This window comes from Thalassophryne amazonica, chromosome 11 (assembly GCF_902500255.1).
Source record: "Thalassophryne amazonica chromosome 11, fThaAma1.1, whole genome shotgun sequence".
Classification (NCBI taxonomy): Eukaryota; Metazoa; Chordata; class Actinopteri; order Batrachoidiformes; family Batrachoididae; genus Thalassophryne; species Thalassophryne amazonica.
This window is the reverse complement of record NC_047113.1, coordinates 9,518,014-9,531,480: the sequence shown is the minus strand read 5'-3', so window position 1 is coordinate 9,531,480 and position 13,467 is coordinate 9,518,014. Positions and strand designations below refer to the sequence as shown.

General features: G+C 41.2%; 2 protein-coding genes across 2 annotated transcripts in view; one reads left to right on the top strand and one right to left on the bottom strand.

Annotated features, from left to right (window-relative positions):
• si:ch211-26b3.4 (connector enhancer of kinase suppressor of ras 2) overlaps positions 1-7,903 on the bottom strand; it is a 438,839-nt gene extending 430,936 nt beyond the window's left edge. Inside the window, exon 1 of the mRNA XM_034181376.1 lies at positions 7,746-7,903. Within this exon, the coding sequence (XP_034037267.1) occupies positions 7,746-7,809 (64 nt within the window). The 5' untranslated portion in view covers positions 7,810-7,903. The remainder of the gene's footprint in view (positions 1-7,745) is intronic.
• A 1,516-nt stretch (positions 7,904-9,419) lies between these two features.
• hdx (highly divergent homeobox) overlaps positions 9,420-13,467 on the top strand; it is a 76,153-nt gene continuing 72,105 nt past the window's right edge. Inside the window, 1 exon segment of the mRNA XM_034181853.1 lies at positions 9,420-9,608. The gene's annotated coding sequence lies outside the window, so the exon portion shown is untranslated.

Sequence of the window (13,467 nt, the reverse complement as noted above, 5' to 3'; positions counted from 1 at the left end):
CAGAGTAGGCTGGGAAGACAAAGGGAAGTATAATGGCCAGACTTCATGGTTAACCTTCATCTCAGCTATGTAGATTACTCTGAAAAAGAGCCTAATTTCTATTGTACTTTAAAAACACAAGAAACCAACATCCTTCCCAGGTATAAGTACGGTAATTGGTTGTCTAAAATATGCATGACTAATGTTTGGCATTAACACTCGTTTGACATGTCAATATGTAATAAGAGTACTTTTCTCTTTCTAGAATCTCTGAAGCAGTTATAAAGGAGGTCTCGGTGTAACTGCTCCTTAAAAATGGCACAATATTCTGTGTGAGAGAGATGAAGAGCCTCCAGAAAAGAGGCCACAGTGAAGCCTGTGTCAGCGTGCTGATTAACAGTAGCCTTTTGCCTTTCACTTTATTTGTGAGAAAATAAGATCTGAGTACAAGCTTGCCACTGATGTTAGTGAATGTCTCTGGAAATTAGTTTATGAGCCTAAGCTCTTTATCTGGAAAAGGCCAGCAGACTTTTTCAAAGGGAGGATCAATCAGCACAATGTAACAGTAATGACATAAAACAAATTGGCGTCAAAATGTTGTTCTAATCTTACACATTTTTGGCTGTGTTTTTATGGTTGTGTCAGTGAAACAGGCAAAGACAAAACTATGCAAATAATAATGTAAGAGATAGTAATTCACTATATTCAGATCATGTTTGAAATGTGACACAAGCTAACATTTCCTGTCTTTAATGTCATCCAATGACAGAGTGACACATCGTTACCCGCCAGTTGTGTGTGTTTGTGTATATATATATATATATATATATATATATACACGCATGTGTTTCCATAATGCATACACTCTAGGGAATATGATAATTGAAATTGAAAATGACAGTTAATAAATTCCTTCCATCCTATGTTTTAATAATTTTTTTTTATCAAGTTGCTCACTCATCACTTATCTTCAACCACTTATCCGGGTTTGGGTCGCAGGGGCAACAGCTCCAGCAAGGGGACTCCAGACTTCCCCTTTCCCGGGCCACAATGACTACCTCTGACTGGGGGATCCCGAGGCGTTCCCAGGCCAGTGTTTAGATATAATATCTCCACTTAGTCCTGGGTCTTCCCCAGGGTCTCCTCCGAGATGGACATGCCTGCAACACCTCCTTATGGAGGTGCCCAGGGGGCATCCTTACCAGATGCCCGAACCACCTGAGCTGGCTCCTCTCAAGGCAAAGGAGGAGTGGCTTTACTCCGAGCTCCCCATGGATGACCAAGCTTCCCACCCTGTCTCTAAGGGAGACACCAGCCACACTCCTAATGAGGCCCATTTCGGCTGCTTGTAGCCGCTATCTAGTTATTTCGGTCATGACCCAACCCTCATGACCATAGGTGAAAGTAGGAATGAAGATTGACCAGTAGATCAAGAGCTTTGTCTTTTGGCTCAGCTCCCTTTTCGTCACAACATTACGGTAGAGCAAATGCAACACCGCCCCTGCTGAGCCGATTTCGCGCTCCATTGTCCCCTCACTCATGAACAAGACATCGAGGTACTTCACCCCCTTCACTTGAGGCAAGACCTCATTCACTATCCGGAGTAGGCAATCCATCAGTTTTCTGCTGAGAACCATGGCCTCAGATTTAGAGATGCTGATCCTCATCCCAGCCGCTTCACACTCGGGAGTGAACCGATCCAGTGAATGTTGGAGGTCACAGGCCAATGAAGCCAACAGGACCACATCATCTGCAAAAAGCAGTGATGAGACCCTGAACCCACCAAACTGAAAACTCTCCTCCCCCGACTATGCCTCGATATCCTGTCCATGAATATCACAAACAGGATTGGTGACTGGCGGAGGCCAGGGCTGCGTCAAGTTGTTATATTTAAAAAGTTAAAATTGGTCTTAAGGCTTTCATTTATAATGTATACTTGCAAATCTACCAAATTAGTCTATTTCAAATCTTTCCCCATGACCCTATAGTGTGACACGTGAAATGTTGTTCAGTTTCTCATGCAGTTTTTGTGTAACTTTGAGATACATGAACCTGTCCTGTTCTGACCAGAGGGCTGGAGACCGCTTATTCACAATAAGTTCTTTCAGCTTCTCCCTTTTTACTCATACCTGCAAGTTGATTTTGGCACATCCTATGCTGCTTGCCCTGCCTGACACAACCTCACATTACTTCGAGAATGGGCATGGGTGGGCTTGAACCAAGACCCTTCTGTTTTCTAAGCAAGTGTACTAATCACTTGCCCCTTGTACATGTAAGATCTCCAATAATGTCATTATTTACAAAGGCGCTGCTTTCCAACAGGCAAGACAGGTATGGAGTTCACCCCCCACCCCCCCAAAAGCTGATTATCTTTAAACTACAGCCACAGCCATCCATTGTTTAAGCAGTTTAGACAAACTCTAGGGGTCGCAACAACTCACGAGAGACATTTTTTTTTTAATTAAACTTTTTCAAACTAATACTATTTTGATACCATCACTGGAGTGTTCATTCATTCATTTTCTACACATGCTTACTCCAGTCAAGGGTCATGGGGGCTGGAGACTCAGTAGACATAGGGCAAAAGGTGGGGTACACCATGGACAAGACAACAGTCACATAACGGTTAGTATTCAAAGAATACAGCCCCAATTTCAATGAAGTTGGGATGTTGTGAAAAATGTAAATAAAAACAGAATACGATTTGCAAATCCTCTTCAACCTATATTCAATTGAATACACTACAAAGACAAGACATTTAATGTTCAAACTGATAAACTTTATTGTTTTTGGGCAAATATTTGCTCATTTTGAAATTGATGCCTGCAACACGTTTCAAAAAAGCTGGGACAGTGGCATGTTTACCACTGTGTTACATCACCTTTCCTTCTATCAACACTCAATAAGCATTTGGGAACTGAGGACACCAATTGTTGTAGCTTTGTAGATGGAATTCTTTGCCATTCTTGCTTGATGTACGACTTCAGTTGTTCAACAGTCCGGTGTCTCTGTTGTCGTATTTTGCGCTTCATAATGCGCCACACATTTTCGATGGGAGACAGGTCTAGACTGCAGGCAGGCCAGTCTAGTACCCGCACTCTTTTACTACGAAGCCACGCTGTTGTAACACATGCAGAATGTGGCTTGGTATCCCTGAAAAAGAGGTTGCTTGGATGGCAGCATGTGTTGCTCCAAAACCTGGATGTACCTTTCAGCATTCATGGTGCCATCACAGACGTGTAAGCTGCCCATGCCATGGACACTAACACACCCCCATACCAACACAGATGCTGGCTTTTGAACTTTGCGCTGGTAACAATCTGGATGGTCTTTTTCCTGTTTTGTCTGGAGGACACGACCATGATTTCCAAAAACAATTTGAAATGTGGACTCATCAGACCACAGCACACTTTTCCACTTTGTGTCTGTCCATTTCAAATGAGCTCGGGCCCAGAGAAGGCGGCGGCATTTCTGGATGTTGTTGATGTATGACTTTCACTTTGCATGGTAGAGTTTTAACTTGCACGTGGAGATGTAGCAATGAATTGTGTTAACTGACAATGGTTTTCTGAAGTGTTCTTGAGCCCACGTGGTAAGATCTTTTACACAATGATGTTGGTTTTTAATGCAGTGCCGCCTGAGGGATAGAAGGTCACAGGCATTCAATGTTGGTTTTCAGCCTTGCTGTTTACATGTAGAAAGTTCTCAAGATTCTTTGAATATTCTAATTATATTATGGACTTTAGATGATGGAATCCCTAAATTCCTTGCAATTGAACATTGAGAAACAATGTTCATAAACTGTTGGACTATTTTTATACGCAGTTCTTCACAAAGTAGTGATCCTCGCCCCATCATTGCTTGTGAACGGCAAAGCCTTTTGGGGATGCTCCTTTTATACCCAATCATGACACTCACAATTAGTATTGTTCAAAGGAAAGGTGGTGTAACACAGTGGTAAACATACCACTGTCCCAGCTTTTTTGAAATTTGTTGCAGGCATCCATTTAAAAATTAGCAAATATTTGCACAAAACCAATAAAGTTTATCAGTTTTAACATTAAATATCTTGTCTTTGTGGTGTATTCAATTGAATATAGGTTGAAGAGGATTTGCAAATCATTGTATTCTGTTTTATTTACATTTTGCACAATGTCCCAACTTCACTGGAATTGGGTTGCAAAAAGATAGATGAAAAGACAGACTGACTGGAGATAAATGAATACACTTATAATGGTGAAGAACACTGGTTGGAGGAGCCCCCTGTGAATTTTTGCAGAAAGCTTCAACAAACTCAAGAATCATTGATTATTGAGCACATAAATGGGTCAACATGGTATCAGAAAAGCAAATTACAGTTTTGTGCATTTTCCAAGCTACTAAACTCTAAAAACATCGAGACTGGTGTTTATTTAAACCACCAATCAATTCTCCCTATGGAATGTGGGCAAAATCAACCTTGAGTAAGTTGCATCTGTAACGTCCGGCGATTTATTTTTTCCTCCTTGTCCTTTACAGTGCCTGACATCTAAACTTTACTTCCACATGTGCCTCAGAGAAAGCCAGCAAGTTTATTTTGATGAGATTAATGATCTCAATGGGATGGCTGTGATGTGAGCAAAAGGCAATTAGCACTGCTATAGCTTATACAGCTTATTGTCTGTGGTTGGACAAATGAAAGAAAAAAAATCAAGCAACACAAATGAGAGGATGGAAATAGGATGTTTAATGACCATCGGGTGGAACTCATGGAAAGTGGAAATATTTAAGCTATGAAGCCGTATGAAGCCCGAAGCAGCTGTGTATCACTTCTTCTGAAGTGGACGGCTCTACTCATGATCTTAATGGGAACAAATGAAAGAATCAAGACACAAAAATGTGATGAAGGCGATCAGGCATTTCATGACTACCAGGTCAAATGTTGGGAACTTGGGAGTATCAAAGCATATGAAGATTTGTGAAGCCTGAGCAGTGTCAGACAGGTGGATATTCTCCGTGGCTGCTGTGTGCCACTTCAGGAGAGGTAAAATCAGCGGGGTGCAATTGTGTTGTAATGTGCAGTGCATTTCCACATTTTGTTATGTTACAGCCTTATTCCAAAATGGGTGAAATTCATTTGTTCCTCAAAATTCTACACACAAAACCCTGATAATGACAATGTGAAAAGTTTTTTTTAGATTTTTGAAAATTTCTTAAAAGTTTTAAAAAAACAAAGAAATCACATGTACTCAAGTATTCACAGCCTTTGCCGTGAAAACTGAGCTCAGCTGCATCCTGTTTCCACTGAGCATCCTTGAGATATTTCTACAGCTTAATTGGAGTTCACCTGAGGTAAGTTCAGTTAACTGGACTTGATCTGCAAAGGCACGCACCTGTCTACATATAAGGTCCAACACTTGACAGTGCATGTCAGAGAACAAACCAAGCATGAAGTCAAAGGAATTGTCTGTAGACCTCCAAGACAGGATTGTCTTGAGGCAGAAATCTGGGGAAGAGTACAGAAACATTTCTGCCCTATTGAAGGTCCAGCTGAGCACAGTGGCCTCCATCATCCATAAATGGAAGAAGTTTGGATCCACTAGGACTCTTCCTAGAGCTGGCCAGCTGTCTAAACTGAGCAATTGGGAAAGAAGGGCCTTAGTCAGGGAGGTGACCAAGAACCCAATAGTCACCCATGTCAGAGCTCCAGCATTCCAGCTCCAAAACATTTACCAAAAGGCACCTGAAGGGCTTTCAGACCACGAGAAACAAAATAGTCTGTCCTGATGAGACAAAGATTGAACTCTTTGGCGTGAATGTCAGGCATCATGTTTGGAGGAAACCAGCCATCATCCCTACAATGAAGCATGGTGGTGGCAGTATCGTACTGTGGGGATGTTTTTCAGCAGCAGGAACTGGGAGACTAGTTAGGATTGAGGGAAAGATGAACACAGCAGCATACAGAGACATCCTGGATGAAAACATGCTCCAGAGCGCTCTTGTCCTGAAACTGGGATGATGGGTCATCTTTCAACAGGACAATGACCCTAAGCACACAGCCAAGATATCAAAGGAGCAGCTTCAGGACAACTCTGTGAATGTCCTTGAGTGGCCCAGCCAGAGCCCAGACCTGAATCTGACTTGAACACCTCTGGAGAGATCTGAAAATGGCTGTGCACTGACGCTCCCCATCCAACCTGATGGAGCTTGAGAGCTGCTACAAAGAAGAATGGACAAAGCTGCCCAAAGATAGGTGCCCCAAGCTTGTGGCATCATATTCAGATTTATTAGTTTTCTTATTTTTAATAAATTTGCTATATATATATATATATATATATATATATATATATATATATATATATATATATATATATATATATATATATATATATATACTTTTTCATATTGTCATTATGGGGTGTTGTGAGTAGAATGTTGAGGAAAAAAATGAATTCACTCCATTTTGGAATAAGGCTGTAACACAACAAAATCCGGAAAAAGTGAAGTGCTGTGAATACTGTCTGGATGCACTGTATGCATTTATTATTTGTTACTTGGTTTGTCCAGTCTGGTTTACACTCATTAGATGTGTTTTTAACCCTGACTCTGGCTGTTATAGCGCAACTGGAAGAACTGACTGACAGCTGGCTACAAATCTCTGCAAAATTTAGCCGTAGTGGTTCTGAAGTATGCGATAGGGAGAATTTTCAACACACCGCATCTCTTCATGAAAAACAACAACAAAAAAAAGATGTCATCATGTCAAACTCCACAGATCAGAGGGTGGAAGTCCAGTTATAAAACCAGGGATGTCACACTATGCATGACAAATGTATCCTCACCTCAAGCCACAATCTAAGAAACGACCTGGAAAAAAATATTTGGGGAACAAAATCCAGAAATGATCACAAAAATCACAATCATCTGGATGTTACCATATATGTTAAGACAAACCGCAAAGTAATGCGGAACTTCTCTGTCTGTTGGCCAGCCACAGTTTGTCTCACAGCTCCCTCACTGACCAGTGTGTGTGACAACAGCTCACACACACACACACACACACACACACACACACACACACACACACACACACACACACACACACACACACACACACACACACACACACACACACACACACACACACACACACACACACACACACACACACAAGGGCGCATACGCATGATTGGTGATTACTCATTCATGCTCAGTCTCTTTGAAAGGACTAAACCCAGCACCACCAAAGAGAGCAACACAAAACGAATGATTATTTTTCCTTTTTTCTGTAAAATGCGAGCGATCGCTGCCTCTATTCGGCGGGTGCGCTGCGCTGTCCGAGGTGCTGAATCTGACTGTACGGCTGCTGTTTGGACCTCGGGGGGCGGGGGTGGGACGTGGTGTTGGGGGGATCCATGCAGCTATTTACATTAATCACACGCACTTAGGCAACCGCACATACACACAGCGCGTAAAGGCACGGTGGGCGCGTTGGGGCGCACGGCACGCCGAGGAGTGAGGGATGACACACAGCATGTTCCACTGCTGCAGCTGCAGCCTGCAGGACTGATGATGCTCAACACGAGCTGCCTGCTTCTGTGCCGGCGCTAACTTTACAGTACGGACTCCGATCACTTACAGTGGGGTTCGAAATCACGCATCAGTTTGCAAATTTCGTTTAAGGAGAACGCACACGCACGCGGCGCTGACCCTCCGTTGCTTACAGACACCATCTTCATTCTGACGATGCAATGAAGCAAATGTCATTTTTTTTTCTTTTTGGTTACCTTTCATCCAGTCCAGCACTTGCTTTGGCGTCCATTTACTTATAGGTTCCATAACCAAAGCCATGGTGTCACAGTCTCTCCGAGGTTAACGGCGCAGGAACTCGGTGCGGACGTCATAAAACGACTTGTCAGTCACATCTGGAACGACACGGCAGCAAATAAATCTGAGAAAATAAAGAAACGCTAGTGAGTTTTATTCCCTCCATCGGAGCACGGCCGCCTGCAGAAACGGTGAACGGGATGCGGTGGTGCAATCCACGCGCACACACGCACAGGCGCACTCCCCCCTCCCTTTCCTCTCTTTTCTCTTTCTGTCCTCGTGCATTCCCGCCAGCAGCCCGCGCGCTGTGAGAAGTGGCTTCGTTGGGACCGAAGGATGAAGCGAGCCCCCCCCCCCCCGCTGCAGCATCACAAAGGCCACCACCACTTATGATACAGAGCAGGGAATGGTGCAACGCACATCAGGGAGGATGTCTCCTCATTTTCACACACACAAAACCTTTACATTAAAATACCTCCAGTGACTGTGGCCAGGAGATGGACTCGATCACAAGCACAGCAAGCACGAACGACCTGACGAAACTGTTCACAGAAACATCACAGGAACGTTATTGTTATTATTATCACTGGCCTGTCACTGCCTTTATTTTTCCCTGACTGAAGTAAATGTCATGTCCGTGTCTGACTGTAGTGCCTGTTAGCATTGTGTGTATGTGTTACTGAGATGGGATCGTATGTGTGTGTGTGTGTGTGTGTGTTTTAATATACATATGTACATTTAACGGATGAGGAAATCAGCATCAGGCGTTGCTGCATGGTCTGTGGGCCCAACTCTGGGAAACACCGCCCCCTGCTGCGCACCTGAAGCACAGGTGACGTCATGAATAGAGCAGCTCTGATAAATTCAGATTTTATGTTTACAATTCTGCTTACACACGATCACGCTTTTTTTTTTATTAACCACAACATTTTTCATTTCCTTTCTCTGGTTTCCTTTCTTATTTTATTTTATTTTTTGCATTGTATGAACGTTATCATCTAATGTTATATTTATTGCATTTCTTTAGACGTGTCATCCAAAATTATTTTTGTCCAAACGTATTCAGTAACAACTTAAAAAAAACACGATAGCAAAAAAAAAAAAAACAAAAAAAAAAAAAAACAAAAAAAAAACATTGCTTCTTTGTGGAAACAATATATAGAGAGATATGAATTTTATTTTTACTGATATACAGATGTGATGCATATTCTTAAACTGCATAACATCTTAAATTAAGACCAGAAAAACTGAAATATTCAAGAGAAAAAAGTCCATATAACATTGCTTAGCAACCTTGTGTGAACAAAAGATTTATTAATTGTAAAAAATAGTACATAATTAATGAAAAATCCTTGTTAAACATATATATATATATTAATATAATGTCTCTAAGGTGCAGCAGAGATGTTTAACATTATGTGAATTGCAAATTTTCATTAATAATCATCAATAAACATAAACAGTAAAGCAAAAATGTGAAATGTTCAGTAAAAAAGCCTAGTTTGAAACAGGAGAAATCCTCAAAATCGCAACTAAAGTAAGAACTTTAAAAATTGCATCTCTAACCTGAGAACACTGTGACTTCCCTCCTCCCCCAGTAGCACCCTAAAGTCAGCGGTGGGCGGGGCCGCGGGTCTAGGCTTTCAGCCCTTTCCGAATGTCATAGCCATGATCTTGAGCTCCCATTGGCTCCTGTCTCCAACTACGTCACAATCATGATTAGAATTGATGATCGGACGTTCTGATTTCATTGTCTAGCAAAGGGGACTGCTGAAGAAATCTGCTGAATTTGGAACGTTGCTCTGATTTTGTCATCAAAAATGGTAAGGATGAGAGGGATTTCACTTTTCGCTTCGGGGCATTACGATCTGTTATTTTTCTCTCGTCAGCGTTTGAAGCTCGGGTCAGCCACAACGGCCATGCCGAGGTCGGGAAATCACAGATTTGAAGGAAAAGTTTAGCCGCGGCTATCCACTGGGAAAGCTATGCTAATGCTAACTAGCTGGCTCAGACATGGCTGCTCGGGCCTGCTGCTGGCGGTGTGGCCATTGTGGCGCTTACCGGGGTTTGTTTACTGTCTGCCGCTCACTTCTAAAGTTCTGACACGTGCTTCCTCTGTGCTGAGTTCTGTTTGTGAACCCACCGGCTGCTGTGTTAATCTGACGTGCCCACAATTTATTCGCCAATTCGTTCCGTTTCCATGTCGACTGTGTCCACGCGCAGCCAGCCGGCCAAAATAAAGCTGCCGCGCGCTTAATGGTCCTATAAACACTCCCGTATGTGACATTTTCTCTGTTTTCAAAACATGCAGCAACTTTCTTTCAAACTCGGTTACATTTATTTATACATTTTGTATGAAACAGTCGGCACAGCTCCAGCGTTACGGCTTTATTTTCCTTATTCGCGTTTATTTATTAACAGTGGTTGTCGCACCAGTCTTGGCGAGTTATCAGTTCCTGATGTTGCTAAGTAACAAAAGGCTTGAAAGTTATTGAAAGGCGACGTTGAAACCGAGAGTTTCGAACTTTGAGTATTTCCTTGTTTATACTGCAGAAGTAATATTAAAGATACATTTTAATGCTGTTTGCTGAAACCTGCGCTTTTCTCTTTTAACATTACCTTTTTACTTTGTGTGTAGAAAATGAAAAATGTTCTTTCAAATACGATTAGAAGCTGGTGTTACAATTAAAAAAAATGGTGTAAGTAAACTTACTCCACAATGCTTGCATGTGAACAGAGGTGAGTTTTGATGTTGCAATTCAGAATTTACAGTGCTAAAGTAATTATTCTGTTATTAATTAATTAGAAGAAAGACAATGAGGCAACCCCCCCCCCCCCCCCAAGGAGACAGGCACTGTAATGATGTTTTGCTGAGTTTTTATAAAATGGGAGAAGTAAATAAATTCTCAGAAATGCAGGAATATTTTTCAGTTTAACCCCTTAACGCCTGAATTTATATTACTGTATATAAAAAAAATGTTTTGTGTGTGTTTTTGCCTTTAAGTAGATGGTAAATAATGTTGAGATTATTAATTTCACTTTTGCACAAAAAAATAAATAGTAATTCTGGTATTATGGAAATAATTTATGTTATAATGTTATAATAATAATAATGGTATGTTGCAAATTTGCGACAACAGGCATACTGGTAAATTTGGTATGTTGCATATTTGAGTCAAATATTGTAGCATATATGCGACAATAGGCGTTAAGGGGTTAAAACATTTTCATTATTTCTATCATGAAACAGCATACAAATAAAGAGCATTTATGAATGCAATGGTAAGAATATTTACATTCGCCTCATTGAATGAAACATTCCATCTTTGAAGGAATTAATATTTTTTGCATTGCATGAATGGAATGCATTATTTGTTTTATATGACACCTAAATAGATCAGTCAAGTCAATGTCGATAAGCTTCCTTGTATCATAGATGCATTTTACCAAAAAGGTAGTAGAGTTGTTCACTGGAGTGAAATGTATGGAACCAAAATCAATGACAAATGGAACCAAATTGCACAATAAATGACTTAAAAAAAACTTAAAGTTGTCTGAAGTCTGAAGTTAATTCATATGCTGGACTATTTTCTATACAATGGCACAAATAATCAGTGTCGTATCACATACAATCCACCAATCAAATCACAAGGATGTACAGCATATTCACTGCTTTAACGTTTCCCATAATCCCCCTGGTGGCTCGGTACGCTTCCCAGAATGCACCGCGGCGCCAACACAGTTCCGGTGCTGCCTGACCGAATGGATCCCTCTAAAAATTGGTCCGCCCTGCCTTCACTGCGCCTTCGATGCCATGTGTCTGAGACTGACTCTGAGTCTTGACAATCGACACCCAAAGCGATCAAAGGGAATAGTGTGATTATTAACTATCAGATGACAAAGTAAAACCTCTTAAATCATTCAAAGTAAATTTTAAGCAGAAATGAGGCCGTTTTAAGCAGAAACAAGGCGATAATCTGTGAATTGCAACTGACGCTCCGAAATGAAGTAGGTGCAGCAGCAGCACGTCAGAGTCAGACATGCTGCTGTCATGCTTTGATTGGTCCCCTGTCTTTTATTATGAAATAATGCTGAATTTATGTTGAAATGATTGTTGCACAACAGCTTCAGATATCTGTCACTGAGATAGATGATGACTGGGGTGCAATTTTAAGGAGAAACAAAGTGATAATTGTCGAATCACTGCTGATGCTCCAAAATGATGCATGCGCAGTGTAGGCAGGGTGGACCGGTTTTTAGGGGAGACCATTTGATCGCTGACACCGGCGTTTCAAAGCCACGTAAACAATGGCTAGCGAGGATGTGGATGGTGTCACACATCAGCGAGTTGACGAAAATCATGAAAATGTCACGAAAATTACACATTCAAGTTGAGAGGGTTATCTAGAAGAGGAGCACCTGTGATGAACTTCTGCTGTGCTCCGACGTTGTCTTATTGTCCATACTTCCTGATGTGTGTTTACATTGTGCCCTAAACCGTAACTCTGCTTAAACTGACCTTGCGTAAGTCACAGACCACAAGATGGCGCAAGATTCATAACTGCGAAACAGCGAATAGGTGTTATATCGTACAAGCTATGCATGCGGTACTGTAGCGTTTGTAAACAGTTTGCAGTGAACAGTGTTCCAAAAGATGATGCAAAAGTTTCAAAATGCTCCGAGGCAGTGGTTCGAGTTTCTTATCACTAATTTTCTGAGAAAAGTTTTGGTATCCCCCCATCGTCACACATACTATTGATGATTTAAAATTGGTTTTCTGTTCCTGTTATATTCTATATTTCATTCCATATTTGGCCATGTAGTGAGCTTCATGTTTCTGTCAGTAATTGCTAGCTCAACTTGTTAGCTGACGCTCATGTGAACCATTCAGCTGGTGGCAGGTAAAGTTAAAGTTGTTTGATTGATGGGGATGAAAATTAACGGGAAGCTGTCGCTTTCCGCTTTCCGTCACTTATAGGTTATGTGACTGTAGGTTTACAAATAAAGTTTACTTTTCAGGTCTTAAAAAAGGGCCATGTATTAACTGTTCATCTACGTTTTTGTTGAGGGTGCATTTTTATGCTTCTATCAAAACAAAAGTAGACTTTACAATGGTGGAATTTAATGATTTCTAACGTGGAATTTTGAAGCTCAGGCTGTTTGTTTTCAGTATGGTGCTGGTTAAAATCTCTCCATTCCTTAACCCTCTGGGGCCGACGCCGTCATATACTATGGCTGAGACCAAGTAACTTTTTAATGATATGAGATAGAAACTTACTTTTTGTGCTGAAAAGTTAACTCCCCGGACTTTCGAGCCAACGTCCACCATCTTTTTACTCCTCATAGAAGCTGTGTGATGACGTGAGCAATGTGAGTGTCCAATTGGAATTGGTTCACCATCACATGGTTTTCCAAAATCCAACCGTAGGGCAGATTCACCTCACGTGACACACCAAAGATTGTTTTTAGGAGTGATGTGTTACTAGTTTATTATAGTTTGCTGTGTGTTTTGAATAAATGTGTGTGGAAAATTATTTCCGCTTTACTTTTTCCTTTCTTATTTCTGATTGTAAACCTTTATTAGACTTATAAAATACAACTATAGCATATATATTTTGAAAGTACAGGTTATCCTGAAAAAAAAGAGATATAAAACTTGATTGTGGGATGCAGGGAGAGCTG